General features: G+C 56.3%; 1 protein-coding gene across 1 annotated transcript; it reads left to right on the forward strand.

The window, feature by feature from the left end:
* The first annotated feature begins 10,016 nt into the window (after window positions 1-10,016).
* Window positions 10,017-20,593, forward strand: GDPD2 (glycerophosphodiester phosphodiesterase domain containing 2). Its single transcript, XM_065689438.1, has 16 exons — window positions 10,017-10,092; window positions 12,152-12,294; window positions 13,338-13,441; window positions 13,515-13,608; window positions 13,842-13,901; window positions 14,172-14,270; window positions 14,644-14,737; window positions 15,170-15,315; window positions 15,767-15,849; window positions 16,382-16,532; window positions 17,027-17,242; window positions 18,031-18,182; window positions 18,522-18,669; window positions 18,867-18,949; window positions 19,405-19,433; window positions 19,718-20,593. The coding sequence occupies exons 2-16, from the start codon at window positions 12,181-12,183 to the stop codon at window positions 19,768-19,770; spliced, it is 1,626 nt and encodes a 541-aa protein (XP_065545510.1). The 5' UTR covers window positions 10,017-10,092; window positions 12,152-12,180; the 3' UTR covers window positions 19,771-20,593.
* Window positions 20,594-20,718: the final 125 nt, after the last annotated feature.

Consider the following 20,718-nt stretch of genomic DNA (forward strand, 5'->3'; position numbering starts at 1 on the left):
GTTACAACTTCCTTCAAACAGGGGCTTGAGTTATTAATCTTATTGCTTAATGATTAACTTCAGAAATTAAATAACCAAGGACAAAAGTTTTGTCAAGACTTGAGCTGTTGGCACGTCCCCGCGGCACTGATGGATGAGCCCAGGATCTAGCATTTCTTTATGAATATTCTATTACTGTAAAGGAATGAATTATAAGTATTTCCGCTTGTTGTTGACTTTCACTGCAAGAAGTGTCATTTATTTTGGTAGGATCTATGCAAGTGTGTCTCATGCCATCTGGCAACCTCATTTGCATGTATCACATTGTATACAGAAGCATCACTAAGTATCTGCTTAGGTTTCCTCAGTGTGATACTTCATTTTATTATCAGTAACTGTTTTCATTCTACTCACCAGCAGTAAATCCATCCATTTCCCAGCTAAGCATTTCACATTCCATTTAATCTCAGGCAAGTTTCTTCTTACACACTCAAACAGAATAAGACTGCAGATGCAGATGTCATTGCTTTGTAGGGTCCTGGCCTTCAAGCACACACAGAGGCGGAAGCCAACAGCCTGCAGGTTTGAGGTGGCTGGTGCACAGGCAGGGTCCATACCACACACTTGAGGTAGTGAGGGAAGGTAATGCAGTCACTGCCAACACACACTGGCAAAGCCACTCCCTTGACCTGCAACACCACCAGGAATGGCCTCCACTAGTACAAAAAAGGACCACTGTTCCCAATAATCCCATCTACCCTCCACATGAGATTCCTCTCAGGCACTGTACATGGGATAGCCAGGTCCTTCTCTAAAGCGAAAGGGAAAGGACAGCCCTGGTACTCCATTAACAACAGACACAGGGGTAGGAAGTTAATAAAGAGCCAGAAAGAACCATCTGCATCACCAAGCCCTACCATTTAGGAAGCTGCTCTTAATGTTTCACCCCTCTGTGACTGAACCAACAATGTTCTTGAAATGAACAGAAACAATGTGCACCACAGTTCTCTGGGCCTCACACAAAGGAAAACACCCTCAGAAAGAAGTCCTTAGAATGTGTCTCAGAATTAAATGTTAACTTTAACCAGCTGTGTTAACTAACACCCCAGGAAGTTCCCTCGTTAGTTACCGCAATACAAAACACCTACATAATGCATACATAAGTAGCTAACCATGCATTATTACTTCAGTAAATCCCCCTAAACAGCTAAAGATATGTATATTAATCAAGAGTCCTGATCTGAGAAGTTGGAGCATTCCTCGGCTAGGAACTTCTTGCTGGATTCAGCAGACTCCAGTGCATCTTTGCAATTAGCGCTTCCATTTCATTAGAGTAGGATGAATGAATGCAATAAGCACAACAGATGGGAAGAAGAGGGGTTTGCATTATTCTGTCCTTTCATTCTCAGAGGTATTCTAGAGTAGGCAGAGACAAGAACAGATTTACACCCTCAGCTGGGGGCAACTGTATTCAGAACTGTCCCAGCATATCTCGCAAGTATACTTGGCTGGCAATAACCAACACAGAGCTGAGTTTCCAACAGTTTGCCTCAGCTGAAATCCTAATTCTTTATTTCTAAGTGATAATTTTTGAGTGACTTTTCAAAGTGCTTTATCTAAATCATACCATGACAAACTCTAAATAAATAGCATTGCCTGGAAGTCACAGACCTAGTTATGATCCTTAACTTCTAGAACATGCCTATCTACAGACACTACAGATGAGCAAAGCTCCACAGCCTGACTCAAAGATCAAGTAGGATCTGTAATCTCTGGTCTCCAGAATTTAGGGGGCCCTAACAACTTTCCATATGTTTACCTCCTACATGAGGTCTCCATCCCTTAAAAGAGTCAAGGCAGAAGCATCCTCTTTTTGTTCACTTCATACACCTCTCTTCAATTAAGGTCATTTACTGACTACAGCAATTGCTAAATACTGACATTCACATGTACTTGAAATCCTGTAACTGCTCAGCTGAATAGATTCATGCTGAGTGTTACTTTTATTCCAGAGACATTGGAAATGCAAAGGAATCCCACAATGCATGTACTCCAAGCATCCAAGAACATCATACTTTCTCCAGCCACGTCAAGAACTGATTTTCATGCGCACCATTAACACACTGGCTCTAGCAGAGATATTTCAAGCAAAGATTTACTTTAAATGGCAAAACTAACACACAGGGAATCGGGTTTGGGGTTTTTTATTTTCTTTTTCCAAATACCTAAGTTTGGAAGAGGTCAATCATCACACACTTGAACAAGAATCTCAATTCTGCAGCTCCTCCTTTGCCTTCAATCAGCTACCTCAGTCACTTGAATTAGTGATACAAGGCACAAATGGTTATTCACAGCTCATTTCAGTTTTCTTTAAGATTTCATAAGCTAATACATATACAACATTTTCCTATTTCCACTATCCCAATGGCACCCTTTACACTGAAGTCCTACTTCCATGGCAGCCGTTTCATCACCAATTTTGTCAACACCAGGTAACTTGAACTGCAGACCAAGCGTGAGCACAAAGGAAAAAGAGAAAAGACTAAATCACGGGCGTACCCACAGCCTGAAGGCCGACAGTGATGCGCCTGCTGTGCTTAAGCTACTGGAGGACCACCCTCCCCAGTCATGGGACAAAAACTTACCTCCCTGTGCTGACAGGGGGACCTGGCCAGAACGAGAGAAAGCAGAATCCGGGAGCCTCCATTCCGAGCAGCGAGCGCCACCGACAGAGCCTCGAGTGCTCGACGGGACTCGCGCAGGAGCCGGCAGCGCCTTTAACGCGAGCCGGTGACTCAGCGGGGCAGCGCCGGGAGGGGGGGCGGCGGCAGGTTTAAACCGGTCATCGGTGGCTCCTGCCGGTCCTTTACCGAGGAGAGCGGCCCCGGAGAGGAGCCCTGGGCACCGGGGCGAGCGGAAGCACCGCACCCGGGAGCCTCCGCTCCGAACGGTGCGAGCCGCCGAGGGACCGTCGAGGGCGCGACGCGACTCGCGCAGGAGCGGGCGGCTCGTCACGTGACTCACGGGGGGCGGTGCCAGGAGGGGCGGCACCGTCCTGGGTGGGTGAGGCAGGCTCCGGGGCGCGCCCGTCGCAGGGCCCGGGCCCGGCCTGGGGGCTCGGCTCGGGCTGCCCCGGCGGTGGCCGAGCCGCTGAGAGCGGAGGCTGCAGCGCGCAGCTCGGGGTGCAGGAGGTGCCTGCAGTGGTCTGCGGAGGCGAGGGTGCGCAGTGGGCAGGGCTGCACTCGGTGGGGGTCCTGCAGCAGCGGCCGAGCTGCGGGAGACTCTGAGTAGGGCAAAAGATGTCAGGGGGGCTGAGAGGGAGCTGGACTCCTTGCTCCAGGCTCAGACTGTGCAGCGGCCACAAGCAGCTACCACAGCGCATACAGAAAAGGAGGAGGGTGTAAAGGCAGGAAGCTGGGGCTAGTAACAAACAAAAAGGGAGGAATAGGGCAACCAAAAGTAAGGGGCTTCCTCCAAAATGCAACCTCCCCACCCAGAGCAGCTTCACAGCTCTGCAGGGGGCTAATGAGGAAACACCACCGCACCAGGTGAACATCCTCCTGCTGATGCACCAGTAAGGAGGATCACTACTGGAGCTTTCAGGCGAAAGCGGTGGGTCCTAGCAGTGGGTGACTTTGCTTTGAAGGATACAGAGGCCCCTGTCTGTCTGCCTGACCCAGTCTTGAAGGAGGTGTGTTGCCTACCACAGGCTTGAATCAGGGATGCTGCTGAGAAGCTGCCTGGTCTACTAAATCCTGCTGTTACCCACCCAAGCACCTTCTTAACATAAAGGTAAATCCTGTGAGAAGATGTTAGATCTGTGTATAAGCATCTTCTCTAGTGAGCACTCCAGAGGGATGTGCCTGGACATTCTTAGTGAGTGAGAAGGTTTCACAGGAGGCAAGACAAAGAAAATTATACTTGCACTTTAAGTTCAGCACAAGAAAAGCAAAAAAACCAACCAACATGTTGGTTGATGTCAGGCAAATAGCATCTTCAGCATTGCACAAGCACCTTCTGCAATCTGAGGCACCAAGTATAAACACTTTGTCCATAAACAGTAAACATGAGAAACCGCAGGCAGCTGTACGAGCCCCAGAGATACAGATAACACAGTAGCTCTGAGAAAACACATACGCATGCAGACCACTAGCTAGAAAACCCCCATACACAAAGCCCTTTGTGTACTTAAAGGCTCATAAGAATATCACATAGAAGTTACCAGTAGGTATCTATAACAGTCAAGGAAGAAAACAGACTGCAGACAGTACTAAAGCTTATTTTCTTTAAGTACTATAACACTGCAGTTATATTAAACAGTTCAGTAGAACATTTACCTGAAGATATTCATAACTGAAAAAACTTCAAATAGGTGCAAGAAAATAAGCCATAAATTAACATGGCCAGAAAGGTACACTGACAGGGAAGAACAAAATTTAAGCTATTCTGGACCCAAAGTGCTGTCTTTGTAAGTAAAAACTACTGCTCTGTTAAAAATGCTATATACTGGCTTCAGTACAACCCAGCTATATCCCCAGCCACACACACAGACACTCCCCTCCCCTCCAGATTCCTCACCACTCCCTTGCAAGGGCCTTTATATGAGCCTACCCTCAGCACAGCTCTCTGGAGGCTGAGCCTATAAATTTGGCAATGGCAAAGAGCTGCTGCTTATGTACACTAGGGTCTGAAACGAGAAGCTCCCTCGGTCCGGTAAGTGCCAGTTTAGGGCCTTTTCTTGGGTATTTTTTTCAAGTCTGATGTGGGTTTTTGTATGCTTGTAGTAGTAAAATATGGGATCCAGATAAATTACATGTGTAGGAAAGTTGATTTTATAGAAGTCTCTAATAGAAGTGAATTGTCTCCCTTAAGACACCAGGAATGGCTCCAATAGTGTGAAACTATCTGATAATAACAGCTTGTAGGTATTAGGCGGAAAGTGTAGTAGTACTGCAGCTACAATGGGAGTACTACTGGCTGCAGCACATCATGACTCTAAAGTGTTCTTTATCCTTAAATGACATATCAGAGAATAAGGAAGTGATAGTAAAACAGACATGCAAGAGGGCTTTGTTCTCTCTGCCTACATTTATAGAGCAGAGAGGGTAGAACCCCATGAGTGATAAGGCTAGCAGGGGGTTAGAAGCGGCACTCTGTGAGCAAGGACTGGCTTGAAACTCTCTGTGTTGATACTTGAATATGAAGTGAACACTGAACAAGTTAGGAGCTTGGGCTGTATCTTAATAGGTGTTTGCGGTAGTTTGAGAGTTGAGTCTTTCTTTGTCAAGTATTTAAGCCTGGTTTTGACACGAATGCTGCTTCATAGTCTTATCCTCTCTAGACTGCTGTTAGCTTCTTACTACTGCTCTAATAAAGTATGCGGCTTACCAGTAATGTCAGTGAGCGGTAATGACTTCATGGAAGGCTTCCAAAAGAAGGAGAGAAGAAAGGCAGCTCAAGCAACAAGTAGAGTTTGTGATACACAGCGTGCCTTAACACAGTGATCTTGCAGTTGCTTTTATAGCCCCAAAAAGGGGTGGAAATGCTGCTCCAACAGTAACTGTAACCCAGAACAGAAATTAAAGATCTGTCAGAAGCAACCACCGGATAGCAAAGGCTTATCCCAGTGCAAAAATAATGGTATCTCTTAAAAGTTAGTTAACAAAAAAAGCTAAATAGGAAAGTTTCTGTAGGAGAAGAGCAGCAGGAAGTGGCAAATGAGATATTTTATGCTTATTGACAAGAGAAGCAGTGGTTTTTTTCCTGGAAAATCACAAGTAGTGGTCAGAAAATAGAATGAACTACTGATACTGCTCAAGTATGTTTTTCAGTGCAGAGCAAGTGGAACCAGATCTGTGGAGTATCAGTTACCCCATTCATTAAGCTATGCATACAATTTAACTTCCAGTAGAGGTTACTATCCCTATAAAGAGAATTGACTAACTAGAAAAACAGGTTTGCTGCAATTGAATTACTGAGCTTCCTTTGCAGACTATACAGAAACCAAAAATACGTAGTTTAAGATGTAGAGTTGCATGAGTGTACCATGTGAGTGTCCCTTCGAGAGCATCTTAAATGTAATGCGCAAGATTGGTCCAGCTTGTTGTTGTGTGCCTTCAGCTAAGTATGCAAGAGGGCAATTAGGAAATGGCAAATGATAAACATCTTCAAAATCTAAACTCGTTCAAGTTCCAGAAAGCAAAAGCTTCATCAGAACTAGAATAACTGTTTTGGTCCTTGAAACGGTCAACGAAGTCTAACATGCAAACCTCACAGGATGACCTCTGAGAGAAGCATCACAGTCTGGCAGCTAAACCTTTTCAAACGGAAGCAAGACTTGCCAATTGGGATTCTCTTTTTTCAGGGAGCCCCACAAAAGTCATCTTTGCCTTAACTAAGAGTTAGTTTCCTAACTGTACATATACTGCTCACTGAACAGATTGACTTCTGTTTTTCTCCTGGGCTCTTGTAAAAGTCTGTGTTCTCTACACATTAATAAATGTATCTGCATAAAGCACTGAGGGGTGCTAGATCCCTCTGGGGCTCAAAGCTGCGCTGGTGCAGTGTCCAACCTGGAATCTGCTCTTACCCTGCAGCCTGAACTCTTAACCTTCATCAGCATTTGATCTGCAGAGCTCCTGCCATTCATCTCAATCACAACAATGAATGATCAGCGCTCCTGAAAATCAGCCCCGTGCTGGTTTCAAGTGCTCAGGAAATGAAAACTGTGAGGACCACCCCTGAAAAGTTTGGGTCAAGTGATTTGCCTCACACCGTACAGGCTCAGCGGTGAGGCCTGAAACAGTTCTCCACGGAGGTTTTCCTCCCGCTGAATGACATTCTCACAACCTGCATTCCTGACTGCATTCCTGATCTCCTCACCCAGCCGGCTTCTAGGGGCAAATCTCTGATCCAGAGGTTGTTCACTGCACCCTTTAATTCCTTAATTCCTTCTGGCCTTTGGGAAAAAGTGAAGCTAACCATTGAGACGGGTGCCATGACCTGACGCCCTCCCTTAAGCAGGAGGTTTACCTTCTGAGTAACTCTTTCCAACAACTTAATTTCTTAATGTGCCTACACACGGTAGCTTCAAAAGGGAGCAAGTTCTGTGTTACTGCAGCATGTCAGCAAGGGGAGAGTTTTAGATTCCTGATGGAGAAGTCTTTGCCTTGACCTATCAGTGTCTGCAGGTCAGCTACCAGCTGGGATGGAAGCACAGCCTGTGCACTGGATGTGAAGCGCTGACAGCGGAGTGACACACTGCATTGCTGTAGTCCACTGCAAGCTGAGAGAGTGTGAAATAATGGTTTTAGAAACCTTGCCCTTTCATCCCACGCCTTGAGCCCTGCGGGAGATTACACGAAGGGAAAGCACTCCCTGACACAGTCAGCTTAAGGGCTGTATTTCTTGTAGATAGACGCAGGCCAGTGCAAACAGGAGTAGCTGAACAGGGGCTTACACCGTGGCAGGGGCTGGAACTGGGTGCGCTTTCAGGTCCCTTCCAACGCAAACGCTCCCTTGGCCCGTGCAGGCTGAGGGACTCGGCCACGCAGCATCCCCAGGGCTGGCTCCTCGGGGGCAGCCCGGGGCAGGCCGGGCCCGCTGCTCGCGCGGAGCGGAGGCGGCAGGAGGCGGGTGCGCCCCGTCTCGGAGCCCCCGCGGCTCGGCTGCGTTACCGCTGCCGGCTCCCGCTGCCCGGGCACCGGCTGCCCCCACGGAGCGGCCCCGGCACCGGCCCCGGCCCCGCCGAGCGGCCGGGCCCCTGCGGCAGCTCCCGGGGGCGGCGGGGCCGGAGCGGGGCCCGGCCGAGGCGGCGCAGCCACGGGCACAGCGCGCCCCCTGGCGGCTCTCCCGCCGCACGTGCCAGTAGCCGACATGGCTGCTGCGCCCTCAGCGCCTGCGCGGGGTGTTGCCCTCGCCTTCGGGCTGAGAGGGGCGCGCCGGGCGCTGCCGCTGCCACGGGGCCGAAGCCGGGGGCTCCCCAGCCCTGCTGCAGCCCCCTCAGTCTGGAGTCAGCCAGGCTGGAAAGGCCCTTTCAGCTCCTCCAGTCCAACCGCTCCCAGCCCTGCCAAGGCCACCCCTGCCCCACGGCACTGAGGCCTCGTCCCCACGCTGTGTGAGCCCTTGCAGGGCCGGTGCCTGCAGCCCTGCCCTGGGCAGCCTGTTCCAATGCTGAGCACCCTCTGGGGCAGGAATTGTTCCTCAGCTCCATCTGAACCTGCCCTGGGGCAGCTTGAGGCCGGTTCCTCTTGTCCCATCCCTTGTTCCTTGGGAGCAGAGCCCAGCCCCTCCTGGCTCCATCCTCCTGGCAGGCACTTGTAGGGAGCCATCAGGTCCCCCCTGAGCCTTCTCTTCTCCATCTGAACCCCCCAGGTCCCTCAGCCGTTCCCCATCACACTTGGGCTCCAGGCCCTGCACCAGCTCCATTCCCTTCTCTGGCCCCGCTCCAGCCCCTCAATGTCTCTCTTGCAGTGAGGGGCCCAGAGCTGAGCACAGGATCCGAGGTGCGGCCTCACCAGTGCCCAGTGCGGGGGCACAATCCCTGCCCTGGCCCTGCTGCCGCACTGGTGCTGATCCAGGCCAGGATGCTGGGGGCTTCCCGGCTGCCTGGGCACAAGCTGCTCATGCTCAGCTCCATCAATCAGCACCCCCAGCTCCTTTCCCCTGAGCACTTTCCAGCCGCTCTTCCCCACGCCTGGAGCGTTCCATGGGGTTGTTGAGGCCCAAGTGCAGGACCCGGCACTGCCTTGTTGAACCTCATCCCATTGCCCACAGCCCATGGATCCAGCCTGCCCAGACTGGTCTTGGTCTCATTGCTCAGTTCTCCCCTCCCCACTGCCTAAGCTCTTTCTTGGCTCAAGTGGTCCTTCGGTCCCCTCACTGCTCACTGCTTCATCTCCTATCACCTGCAGCCCTATCCCCGACATCAAACACCCGTAATCTGGTAAAATGGGCTCTCTGCATCCTGGGGGCTCTCCTGGGGCACCAGCCCATTGGGAAGACCCCTGCCCGCCAATCTGCTCTGTCCTCTGGCACAGTGGTTGGTCCATGGCAGACCTGGCAGAGCATAGAGATGGATGCGGGAAGTGAGCTGCTCACTGCTGATGAAATTTGGGCTGCGGGGCTGCTTGCTCGGCCTGGCAACATTCCTGGCCCGTGCAGTGCTTTCTCCCCACTCCTTGCATGTGGAGTAATGGGTGTTACTACACACCCCATCCTGCAGTGCTCGGGACCCTCCGCTGACAAGTCCTTGCAGATCATGGAGCTTGTTCCATGGTTTGTGCCAAAGCTGTTGTAACTGGTGTGGAACAGGATCAGCTGCCAGGGCTGAAGCTTCTGCCTAGCCTGGCAGTTGCTGTGTCACTGCAGGTGCTGTCACCCCCTGTCAAACAGCTTTCCTGGCTCCTTTGTAAGTGACAGATCCCAGAGGTCCCCTGAGATCCCAGTCAGCCACAGAGTCACAGAATGGTTTGGATTGGAAGGGACCTTCAAAGCTCATCCAGTCCAACCCGTGTTCAACCAGACCAGGTTGCTCAGAACCACATCCAGCCTGGCCTGCAATGTCTCCAGGATGGGGCATCCACCCCCTCTCTGGACAGCCTGTGCCAGGATTTTACCACCCTCACTGTAAAACTGATGGAGCATGTCACCGACATGGGCACGGCCAAGCACCCATCCTGCACCCTGGCTCACCAGGACCTCTGCCTCTGTTGAGACCCGGTAGGACACAGCAGCGCTGAGCCCCAGGCAGACGGAGGGCATCGTCCCGCCCGCCCGCAGAGCTGCCATCGGGCCCCTGTCTCGGAGCCCTTCACCTGCAGCTGAGCGCAGCGCGGTGCCGGTGCCTCCGCAGCGCGGAGCGCGCAGACACTTTCCCCCGTGCCTCCGGGAGCGCAGCGCGGAGCGGGACGTGCGCGCCCCAGCCCCCCCGCACGACGGGAAAGGCTCCCCTCGACTTCCCCCCCCCCCCCCCCCGCTGCCCCGGGCCCCCTCCCCTCTGTCCCGGGCGCGGGGCCCGCCCCTGCGCGGCGCTGCGGGCGGGACCGGCCCCGCGCGGGCCCCGCGCACACCCCGGCGGGTGTGAGCAGCGCAGCGTCGCGGGAGCAGCCGCAGGTACCGAGCGCCGGCCGCCGGGGCGGGGGGAGCCGGGGGGCCGGGCCGGCCGCGCGGGGCGCGAGGGCACTGCTCTGACCGCGCGGCTCTGCCCGGGGCGCCGGGGCACGCCGGGGCTCGGCATCAGCTCCTGCCCGGCTCCGCGGGGCAAGCGGGTCTTGCCCTTGGGCTCTGGTTGTGCTGTGCCAGCACCGCTGCGGGGTGCGAGTGCGTGCCGCCGGCCGGGGACTGCGGCAAGGGGTTTGTCACCCCTTCAAGCCCGCTGTGTCCCCCACGCGAGGGCCGGGGGGTGTCTGGGGGGAGCTCCTGACAAGAGTCCCAGCACCCCTTGGAGCCAGAGGCCAGAGCAGAAGCTGAGCGGGGTCAGCTGCACGCTTAGCCTAGCTCTGGCTGGGACCAGCACCCCGTACAGCGGTGGTGCGCAATAACTACTGGTGCTGGTGCTGCAGTCCCACTCGGAACTGGGGACAAGTGTTGGCATTTTCCTCCGAGCCCTCCAGACAGCACCGCGGTGAAAGTTTGTGGCCAGTCCCATGCCACCCCGCTGTCAAGCTCCAGTCCTGGCAGCAGTAGCCTCTTGAAGCAGCTGAGTGCCGAAGTTCTGCTGGTCCCCGCAGCCACTCCTGCTGTACTTTGTACTCTGTGGGAGCCAAGCCAGGCAGGGTTTCCCTGCTCTGCCTGTGTGAGCACCGAGAGCGGGACAATGCAAATCCCAAGGGATGCTGGCTGAGCCCAGGTGGAAGTGGTGTCCTCTGCTGCTGGTGACAGCAGGGATATTAACCTGGAGCCAGAGCCCCTGGGCATCAGGGAGGGAAACTGCCAGTCCCAGGGCTTCCAGTGCTTGCATGAAGGCTGGCTTCCTCGGTGGGATCACTGAGCAGGTCACAGCTGCTGATCTGGTCCGTAGAAGACAGAGGGGGCAGCAGATGTGGCCACCGCTGTGCTGCTCCCCATCCCCTGTGCCTTGGCTGCCTGGAGCTTATGCTGGCAGCCCCAGACCTCCCCCGCCTGCAGAAGCTGACTGGAATGGGGGGTCCAGCTCTTGGGACGGTACCTGGCTGTGCATGCCCCAGTAGCTGCTGCTTTGTGTGGGTTCTGGGAGGAATCTCTGCACCCCAGCCCTGGACACCAGTGTACTAGTGGTATTTGTGAGCGAGGTGCTGCCCTGGGGTGCTGCTGTGGAGGAGAGCAGGCTGACCTTAGCCATACACAGGGCACAACAGAGCCACTCTGGTGTAGCTGGCGGGGGCTGGGAGGGCCTGGGCTAGCTCTGCTCCCCTTCTCCAGGTCCCCGGCTGGGATGGGACACGGCTGTGCTGGGCACACCCTTGTCCGCAACACTGAGAGGATGTGGTCAGCTGGCTGCCATGCCTGGCGCAGTGATCACAGTGAAATGAGAGTCTGGCTTAATCTGTGGGGTGATAGTGCTGCGTGGGTGCCTGGCCTGTTGGGGAGGTTGGGATGAGGAGGGGCATCAGCTTCAAAGTAGGGCAAGCGGTATTAGACATGGGGTTTCTCAGGGTGGATAAAGAGAGACCTTATGTGGGGCTCCCCGAGCTTTAAGGTCCCTTCCAATCCAAACCATTCCATGATCTGTGACTTCCCAGGGTGTCTCGTGTACCCCTAGGGGCAGGAGCCCCAGGCTGTGGCATGGGGCTGTGTGGTCCTTGCAGCTCCTGGGGAGCCTGGGTGCAAGGTTATGTCGAGCTGGACAACAAGGCCGCAGCCCCTGGAGCCTGCCCAGTGCCCCTGGCTCCCGGTGGAGCACTGAACCCCAGCTGGGGATCAGGCCGGGCTCCTGCCAGCCCCGGGCTTGTTCGGGCTCGCTGAGCAAAGGGTCCCAGGGAGCCTGCTGAACAGGCTGGGCCTGCACCCCCTGCTCCCGCTGTCCCTGGCACTGCGCCTTGCCTGGGGACACAGCCAGCGGCCCCGCTACGCCACAGGGCTCTGGGCAGCGCTTCCCAGGGTACCTGGCCTCAGGGTGCTGCAGTGCCCCATCCCCAGGGGCAGGGGTGGTGTGTTGGGAGGTCTGTGCCAACGCGCTGTGTGCATCCCGCAGGATACCTCTGCCTGGGACAGCCCAGCGCTATGGCAGACCCTCCCGGCTGCGGCCGGCCCTGCGCCACGTGCCTGCTCTGCCTCTACAGCTGCCAGTGGATCACGGCCAAGAAAGAGAAGAGGAAGGGCCTGCAAACCACCAAGGTGATACCATGTGGTGGTGGTGGTGCTGCTGAGCTGGGGCTTGCCAGCCCCTCTGCGGGAGGATCAGTGGTGGCTGGGTGGGGAGCAGCTCTGGCTGGCGATCTCAGCCACTGCCACTGGTCCTGCCCCAAGGCTGAGCCCCAGGAGAGCTGGGGTGCTCCCTGGCACCCTGAGTGCGCGGGAGCAGTGAGGGGTGAGGCGGCTGTGCTGGGTGACGGCAGGGGCAGAGCGGTGATGCTGAGCAGCGGCTGTGCCGCGCTGCCGCAGGCTCACGCGTGCCCGGAGCATGGTGCTCCCTGCGGGCAGGTCCCGGGGTGCCGAGAGCCCGCCGAGGCACGTGGGAGGCAGGGCTGCAGGGCTGCGGGGCTGGGTGTGGGGTGCGGCGAGGGGAGGGGGTGTCCCTGCCAATTTGTGACTGCGGAGGGGAGAGGCCTGGGATTCTCCAAGGTCTCCAACTCCCATGGGAGCGGCTGTGCCGCTGCTTGTTCTGTCTTGCCTGGAATGTGTGAGCTGGGCTGGGCTGCTGGTGCCCCACGCAGCACCCCTAGCGCCCCTCACCTCCCCCAGAGCACAGGGCTGGGGGCTACAGACCCTGAAGTTGCACCCAGCTCCGGCTGGGCACACAGGAGCGGTCTGCAGGCTCGCCAGTGCAGTGACAGCTCTGAGGCACTGCACCCTTCTCATGCAGCCCACAGGTCACGCAGCTGGAAGGGGACAGAACCTGCCCCTGCCCATGTCCAAAGTCCCAGCCTGCTCCCAGGAGCTGCTGCATGGGGCAGGAGGCAGTCCTGCCGCAGGGACTGTCCTCCCCAGGCTGCCATAGGCAGCTGTTTTGCTTTGTGTAGGAGATGCCGGTCCATCTTCCTGTAGCATGGGTCCAGCTCCTGGGCAGCTCTGTTCCCTCTCCATGGGGCAGCTCAGTGAGCCGGTGCCTGCTGTGCCACCCTGTGGCTGCAGGCTGGGTGCTCCCCAGGGCTCTCAGAACGTAGCCAGCAGCTAGGTGCCCTGGAGGTGTGTGCATAGGTGTCATCTCTGGCTTTCAGTGTGACTGCAGCTGGTTCCTTTTCCTCTTCTGCGTCTTCCTCTTCACACTGGTGTGGCTGTACTTCGCCATCATCATCCTCAATGATTTCCACAACTTCAATGAGTGAGTAGGATCCCATGTCCAGCCTTGCTCCCCATGCCACCCCTGCCCCTCTGACTGTCCCCTTTGCTGACAGGTTCATCTTCAAGCAGAGGAAGTTCTGGCTGGACTGGTCCCTGGTCTTGCTCATAGCCACGGCTGTGCTGATCACCTACTCCTCTGTGCTTCTGGTGAGCCCCACTGGTGGCATTGGGACTGGTGGGGGTATGGAGCTGAGCTGAGCATGAGCTGGCTGCCATGGGGAAGCCCACAGCATCCAGAGCTGGAGCTGGCTCAGCCTGACCTTGGCCAGTGCCTCTGCCTGTGTCAGGGGGCCAGAGCTCCTGTGGCCGAGTCCTGTGCCCTTAGAGGGCTGAGGTGTGGGGTACAGCCCAGCCCTGACGTCTCCTTGTTCTTCTCACAGGTCCTTGCTCTGTGCTTGCAGCTCTGTGGCCAGCCCTTGAAGCTACACTGGCTGCACAAGGTGAGAGACTGGGGGTGCAGGGAGCTGTGACCAGCCCATGGAGCTGCATACGGCTGCTGTGTCACCAAGGGGTGGCTTTGTGTCCCCGCTCACCTGGGCTTAGTGCCCCAGCCATCTGTTCCAGATGAGAATATTCCCCTTGCTCAGAGCACGGGGTACAGAGCTCCTCAAATGGGGGAAGTGGGGTCTCAGGACTTGCAGGGGCTCAGCTGGGAGCTTGCCTGCAGGATACTGTGTGCTCCTCTAACTGCCCTGTGCTGTGCCCCACAGACCCTGCTGATCCTCACTGCCCTGGTGGTGGCTGCAGCCTTCGCAGGGCTGGGAATAAAGTGGGCGGAGGAGTGGAGAAGTGCACGTACCTCCCTGCAGGTGAGTGCACTCCCCGATACCTGGGACTCCCCCGCGGTACCCAGCCCGTGGGGATGAGCTGAAGGGTGGTGACTGGAGCCCCCAGCATGGCTCTGTGCCATGGGGGTTAACTCTCTGCCCTTGATTCTACTTCCTGGCAAGGCAAGGTGCTGAGGTGCTGCTCCTGCTCTTGCAGTCCTGCCTGCAGCACTGCAGTCAGGGGGAGGAATGGCGGCTGGATCAGTGGGGACTCTGTTCAGATCCCTCCCAGGAGCCCAGTCCCTCCCTGGCACTATGGCTCTTCCGGCAGTGGCAGATCCCTGGCATTAGAGCATGTGGGTTTGGGGACAGGGGCTGGGCTGCTGCTGGCTGACACCCTCCTTTGCCTCTCCAGGCAACAGGTCCCTTCCTGCACATTGGAATTGTGGGGGGAATGACACTCCTTGCCTGGCCCCTGGCCAGCTTCATCTACCGTACCCGCAAGACAGGTAATGCCCCTTCCAAGGTCTCTAGCTCCCACCTCAGCTGGTGCCCTGCTTCCTCTCACCCAGCTGAGTGGCACTGGTGGCACAGTGGTGCACAGAGAGCATAGGAGCAGTGGGAAGAGGTCCCCAGCTCTCAGCCTGGTAGTAACACCTACTTCTGGCTGCTGCTTCTCCTGCTCAGTGTTGGGGATGGTTTCAGCCCTTGCTGAAGGAGGGCTATGGATGGCAGAGTCCTGCAGAAGTGCTGGGCTGGAGTGCAAGGACATGTAGTGGGCCAGGAATAAATCTGCAGTATTCCTGAGGCTGGGGATGCAATGCCTGACCTAGGGGCACCATAAGTTAATGCCAGGTGAAGCCACCTTGGCTTATTCCTGACAGCCCACAAAACACTTCCTCTGCACCTCACCCCTCTGTCTTCTCTGTCTCTGCCTGCAGGTCTCAAGGTGTTTCTGCTGGTTCTGTATTGCATGGTGATGACTGTGCTGTATCTGGCTCCCCTGGGGATCACCTCCCCTTGCATCATGGAGGAGAACCAGCTGCCCCCCAAGCCAGCCCTGGTTGGCCACCGAGGAGCACCCATGGTGAGTGACCAGCACCGGCAGCATCCTGGCACATGGTCAGGGTGGGTGGGGCTAGTGAAAGCCAGGTTGTGCCTGGCTGGGGGAAACCAGCATCAGACCCTTGCTGCTGCAGGCCTGGATGAGTGCTGGGGTCCCCACACCAGCCAGGGCAGCACAGAGTTGGAGATGGATGAGCACGGGATGAGGAGGGCAGAGCTGTTTGCTGAGTGCTTCTGGACCAGGAGCTGGCGACCCTCAGCAGAAAGCCTGGCTATGTGGTGTGGGCTGGGAAGCAGGGACTAGGCAGGCTCTGGCTGTCTGCACCCAGCCTTTTCCATCCTCCATGTCTCATTATCCTGCTCTAGAGTCCAGGCAAGCTGCTGGATGTAGCCAGACGGAGCGAGTGCCTGCATCCTTCCCCTTCCTGCCCCTGCCCTCTGCACTAACACTATTTCTATCATACCTTTTCCAGCTGGCCCCCGAAAACACCCTCATGTCACTGCAGAAAGCTGTGGACTGCAATGTGCAAGTCTTTGAGACAGACGTCATGGTGAGGTAAAGGGGCAGCAGGGGCTCAAATGGAGGAAAGGGCCTGTTGTATGCTGGGATGTCACCTCTCATGTGGGGTGTTCCAGAATACGCCTGGAGGACTGGTCCAGCCTGTATCTGGAGCAGCCCTGTTCAAAGGGCTCTGCCATTCCCACCTTGCCAGTGTGGGACTGGCTCCAACTTGATGTCCCAATGATCTGGGAGAGGTCCTGGGTTTCTGTCCTTCCCATGCAGGTTGTCTTCCAGGGCATTACTAGGGAGGTACAGCTTGGAAAACAGACCATGACTCTAGCTCATCTTATGTAATCCTGTTACGGGGAGAGCTGTTGCAGTGAGCAAGGAATTACTTGGTTCCTGGCTTGGTCTCTAGGTGCTCTGTACCTTCCAGACACTCACCCTTTTGTGTAGAGGACCACAAGTAGGCATTAAGGGTGGGGGTTACCATAGCAGGGCAGCTTGGGAGAGGGCAGAAATGCCAGGGCAGGGACAGGAGAAAACAGCTTGCAGCACAGAGTTTCCCTCTTTGCTCCTTTGCCAGTGCTGATGGGGTCCCATTCCTCATGCATGACGAGGAGCTCACCAGGACCACCAATGTGCAGGATGTGTTCCCTGAGAGGACTTCCCTTAACAGCACCGCCTTCAACTGGACAGACCTGCAGCAGCTGGATGCGGGCAGCTGGTTCCTGGAGGTCAGGATGCTCCTGGGGTGGCTGGTCAGGGGTGGGTGAAGCACGAGCCCTGCCCTGGGGAAGGTTCCCGCAGGAGCACTGGTCCTGGCAGACACCTGGACACGGTGCAGAAGCACTTCCATGCCTTCACGAATCCTGTGGGTGCGGTTCTGCCCCAAGCTGGGGTTTGTTCTGACTCCTCAGCTGAGTCACGGAGGAGGCTGGTTTGAGGGGGGATGTCTCGTGTTCGCTCCGTGCTGCACAGCTTGCCTGGGCTTGGAGAAGCTGGGGCAAAGCTCTTCCCAAAAGGTGACTAACCAACTGCTGAGCTGCTTGAACTGTGCTGTTAGTGGGGAAAAGGGGAGAGGTGCCCCATGGATGTGCAGGGGAAGCATCCCTGTGCCTGTCTGCATGTGGACAGGCCGGGGTGGGGAACGGAGAGCCTGGGATGGGCACCAGCCTGGGAGGTGAAAGCTTATGGTGGGGCTGCCCATGACTGACTCTTGCCCTTGCAGCGGAGGCCGTTTCCCACCGTGCAGAGTCTCTCTGCTGGCGATCGCTACTGGGCAACTAAACAGAGGATCCCGTCCCTGAAGGAGGTGCTGCAGGCAACCAAGCAGAGCAACCTCTCCATCATGTTCGACCTCCGGCCCGAGAACCACAGTGACTACCAGAGCTTCGTCAATGCCACCCTGGAAGTGATCTTACAGTCGGGCATCCCACTGCAGCAGGTGAGCTGGCCACAGCCCCACCGCTGCCAGGCCCTGCTGTCACTAAACATCCCTGCCACCCCATACCCACAGCTCATAAGTGATCCCTGCTGGGGAGCACTGGCCAGCCATGGTGTTTCCAGCTGGGAGAAGCTGCCAATAATCAGAGGGTTAATGCCCACAGCTTCAGATACCTGAAATACTCTGGTTCCCCAGCACTGGCCACCCTGGCGTGCAAACAGTGACTCAGCCTAGGGAGGGGAGCAAGAGTGCCAGCAGGGGCAGGAAAACAGTGCTCAGGCTTCCACTCACCACGCTGGGCCACACCTCTCTCTGCAGCTGTTGGACTCCTGCAGCAACCTCCTGTGTTGCCTTTGCACTTCATCTAACCTCTGCAGCACAGGAGATGTGCTGCCCTGAGGGGATGAATTAGCACCCAAATGGTGCTTTCCCTTCTTGGCTTTTTGGGAATGGAGAGCTGGAGGGGATGCAGCAAAGTCTGTGTTGTAGTGTTGACCCAAGATGCACCCTTGCTGCAGAGTTGGGGACAAAAGGGTGTGCTGCTTGATCCACTCAAGGACCCAGAAAGGACATAACTGCTGCAGCTTTCTTAGGCTGGAACTGCTTCCTCCCCTCAGTGGGGTCTTGGCTGAGACAAGCTCTTAGGAAACCCTCCTGGCTGAGATCCTCGTGGAGGAGCTAAGCATAGAGACAGAGGCAGGGAGCAGCTGTCTGAGCAGAGCACGTGTGCCTGAACCAGCTCTCTGGAGCACCTCTCCTCTGCATGTGCTCTTCTGGCTCTTGCCTAGGTCCTCTGGCTGCCGGATGGCTTCCGGGAACAGGTCAAACAGCAAGCCCCAGACATTCAGCAAGTTTACGGACGGAAGAGACTCCAGGATGAGAAGGAGCCGCTACTGCACGTGAATCTGCCCTACCAGGACATGAGCTCTGAGGAGATCAGGTGAGAGCTCTGTGCCCAGGAGCTGTAGGGCCTGAACACTCCCCCAGCTCTTTCCTAGGGGCTGGCAGAGGTGGGGGCCAGCTCAGGCCAGGTGCTGAGAATGTGTGCTGCAGCCTTATGACAAACATGCTTTATTAGGCAGGGCTGTTGCAGGGGATGGAGCTGGCTGCAGTCCTCTGCCTTGCCAGCAAATCCACCCCAGATCTGGCTCTCCAGACAGTTGTTCCATGTGGCTGCAAATGCTGGATCACATCCCAGATATACAGTCCTCTCTGGCTGTACACTGAGTGTGCTGGCACCTTGCTGTCTGCTGCTCTGACCACGGCTATCCCTATGCAGGCAGTACCATCGGGACAACATCTCTGTCAACCTGTATGTGGTGAACCAGCCCTGGCTCTTCTCAGTGCTGTGGTGCTCTGGGGTGAGCTCTGTCACCACCAACGCCTGCCAGGTGCTGAAGGAGATGAAACGCCCCATCTGGCTGCTTGTAAGTGACCCCTCGATCCTTCATCATGCCCCACAGCCCTGTGCCTCAGGCACATGTGGGTCCCTTTTCTGCCCCAGCCCTGGGCAGCCAGCTGCCTGGAGGATGGCTTTTGCTCAGTCCTGTGCTGGCACGGAGCAGAAGGGATGCTGGCACACCACCCCTGGCTGGGGCTCATGGCTTGTCTCGTTTCCTTGCAGCCCAGCAGCACATACCTCATGATCTGGGTTGTTGTGGACTGCACTTCCTTCCTCACCATCCTCTGGGCCTTCTTCTTGCTCAAGTACGTTGGATCCCTTTCCCTCCTTGCACCCGCAGCTCTGTTGGGGGAGGCTGTAGCGTGCCCTGGGTGGGTGGTACACACTCAAACATGGGTGTAGCTGCTGCCACCCCTCTCTGAACTGAGATCCTGGGGGGCTTCTCCTGTCTGAATAAGTGAGAGAGCAGTGTGTGGAGGCAGCTTTTATCACCAGGCTGCAGCTAGAACTCTGGCCTGACCCTTCCTCAAGCCACTGGATGCCTTAGTTTGCGTTTAGTGAACACTCCACACCCCAGGGCTTAGTAGGAGGAGGCTGGGAGACCTTGGCCCTGCTTCTTTAGCAGTGCTGCAGACACAGAGAGCTGATTCTCGTATAACTCTTTTGTCCTGGGGGGCCCCACAGTCTCCGAGTGGGAGCTTGGAGGATGGGCAGGGAGGCCAGCCAGACATGCTAACATCGATCCTATTCCATCTCCTAGGAAATGCTCACAGAGAAGACGGCCGGCGGGTGAGTGTGCAGGAATGTGAGCAGCGCTCCCTCCCTCGCAGCCCGGCTGTGCCTCCCGGGCAGGCAGCTTTCTCCAGCTGAACGTGACAGAGTGGTTTGGGATGGCCTGGGGAGGGAAGGGAATCCCAGCCCAGGGAGTCCTGCCCTTAGCAAACAGCCCTCTGGGGCAGCACTGGGGAATCCCACATTCCCTGGGACTCCTCAAACCTGCTTTTCAGGCTGCATTGCCTGGGGCTGCGGGATGGTGCCCAGGATGACAGTTGGTTTTCTCTGTGTCTCCCCAGAGTCCAAGACAGATGTGCTGCTCACAAAGATCAACAGCTTGATGCAGGAGTGATCCCTCAGGGCTGCTGCGGTGGAGGGCAGCCAGAGCCCTGCACTGCTGCAGTGGGGAGCATCCCTCAGGCCAGCTTCAAGGCTCCCATCCCCTGTAGCCTTCCTGGCTCCTTTCATGGTGCACAACTGCCCTCAGCTGAAAAGGCCTGGAAAAGGGTTCCCAGTTCCCACGGGCAGGGAGGAACTGGAGTCTTTGCAGGGGTTTCCTGGGGCTGGCTTGTGCCTGGAGGCTGAGCACTCATTCAGCGGGGCTAGGGCTGAGACCTCTGCCCTGGCCTTTGGAGACTGGTTGGGGGTTTGGGTCACTGTTTGGTGCAGGGGAAGGGCAGCTTCTGCCTGTCATCAGCAACTCTGCAGAGAGGTGCTGGATGCCCCATCCCTGGAGACATTCCAGGCCAGGCTGGATGTGATTCTGGGCAACATGGTCTGGTTGAACATGTCCCTGCTCATTGCAGGGGGTTGGACTAAATGAGCTTCGAGGGTCCTTCCAACATAAACCATTCCATGATGCTAACTCTGCAGCCAGAGGTGGGAAACCTTGTTTGAAGGGCTGCTCCTGGGGGCTGCCCTGCCCCTTAGCTTGAGGAATGGGACAGGGGGGTTGGGGGGTGTTTTTTCACTAGCTGCAGGGGAGCTGAGCCCTGCACACCCTTGTGCTGCACACAAGTTCTGCCCCTGCTGCTGCTGGCTTCATGCTTGCACACCAGGGTGCTGGCACCCCATGCAGCACTCGGTGCCTGTTGCTGTGTGGGGAAGGGAGCAGAGCCTGGGGCTGGTGGCGGCTGGGGGGGCAGGACCACAGTCACGGTCCTGCTGCCCCAAGGCTGCGGGGATGGGCAGGGAGGGGAGTGGTGGGGCTCAGGATGCAGCAGGGCCTGGAGCTTGGGAAGGGGTCGGGTCAGTTCTGGCTGGTTGTATTTATGTCAATAAATGGGCCAAGTGGCAGCCA

The sequence above is a fragment of the Lathamus discolor genome, chromosome 9 (assembly GCF_037157495.1).
Source record: "Lathamus discolor isolate bLatDis1 chromosome 9, bLatDis1.hap1, whole genome shotgun sequence".
Taxonomy (NCBI): domain Eukaryota; kingdom Metazoa; phylum Chordata; class Aves; order Psittaciformes; family Psittacidae; genus Lathamus; species Lathamus discolor.

Coding starts and splice junctions, on each gene's coding strand:
- GDPD2 (XM_065689438.1), top strand. CDS start 12,181: ATGGCAGACCCTCCCGGCTGCGGCCGGCCCTGCGCCACGTGCCTGCTC. Junction 13,609..13,841: donor CCTACTCCTCTGTGCTTCTG/GTGAGCCCCACT, acceptor TTCTTCTCACAG/GTCCTTGCTCTGTGCTTGCA. Junction 17,243..18,030: donor CGGGCATCCCACTGCAGCAG/GTGAGCTGGCCA, acceptor GCTCTTGCCTAG/GTCCTCTGGCTGCCGGATGG.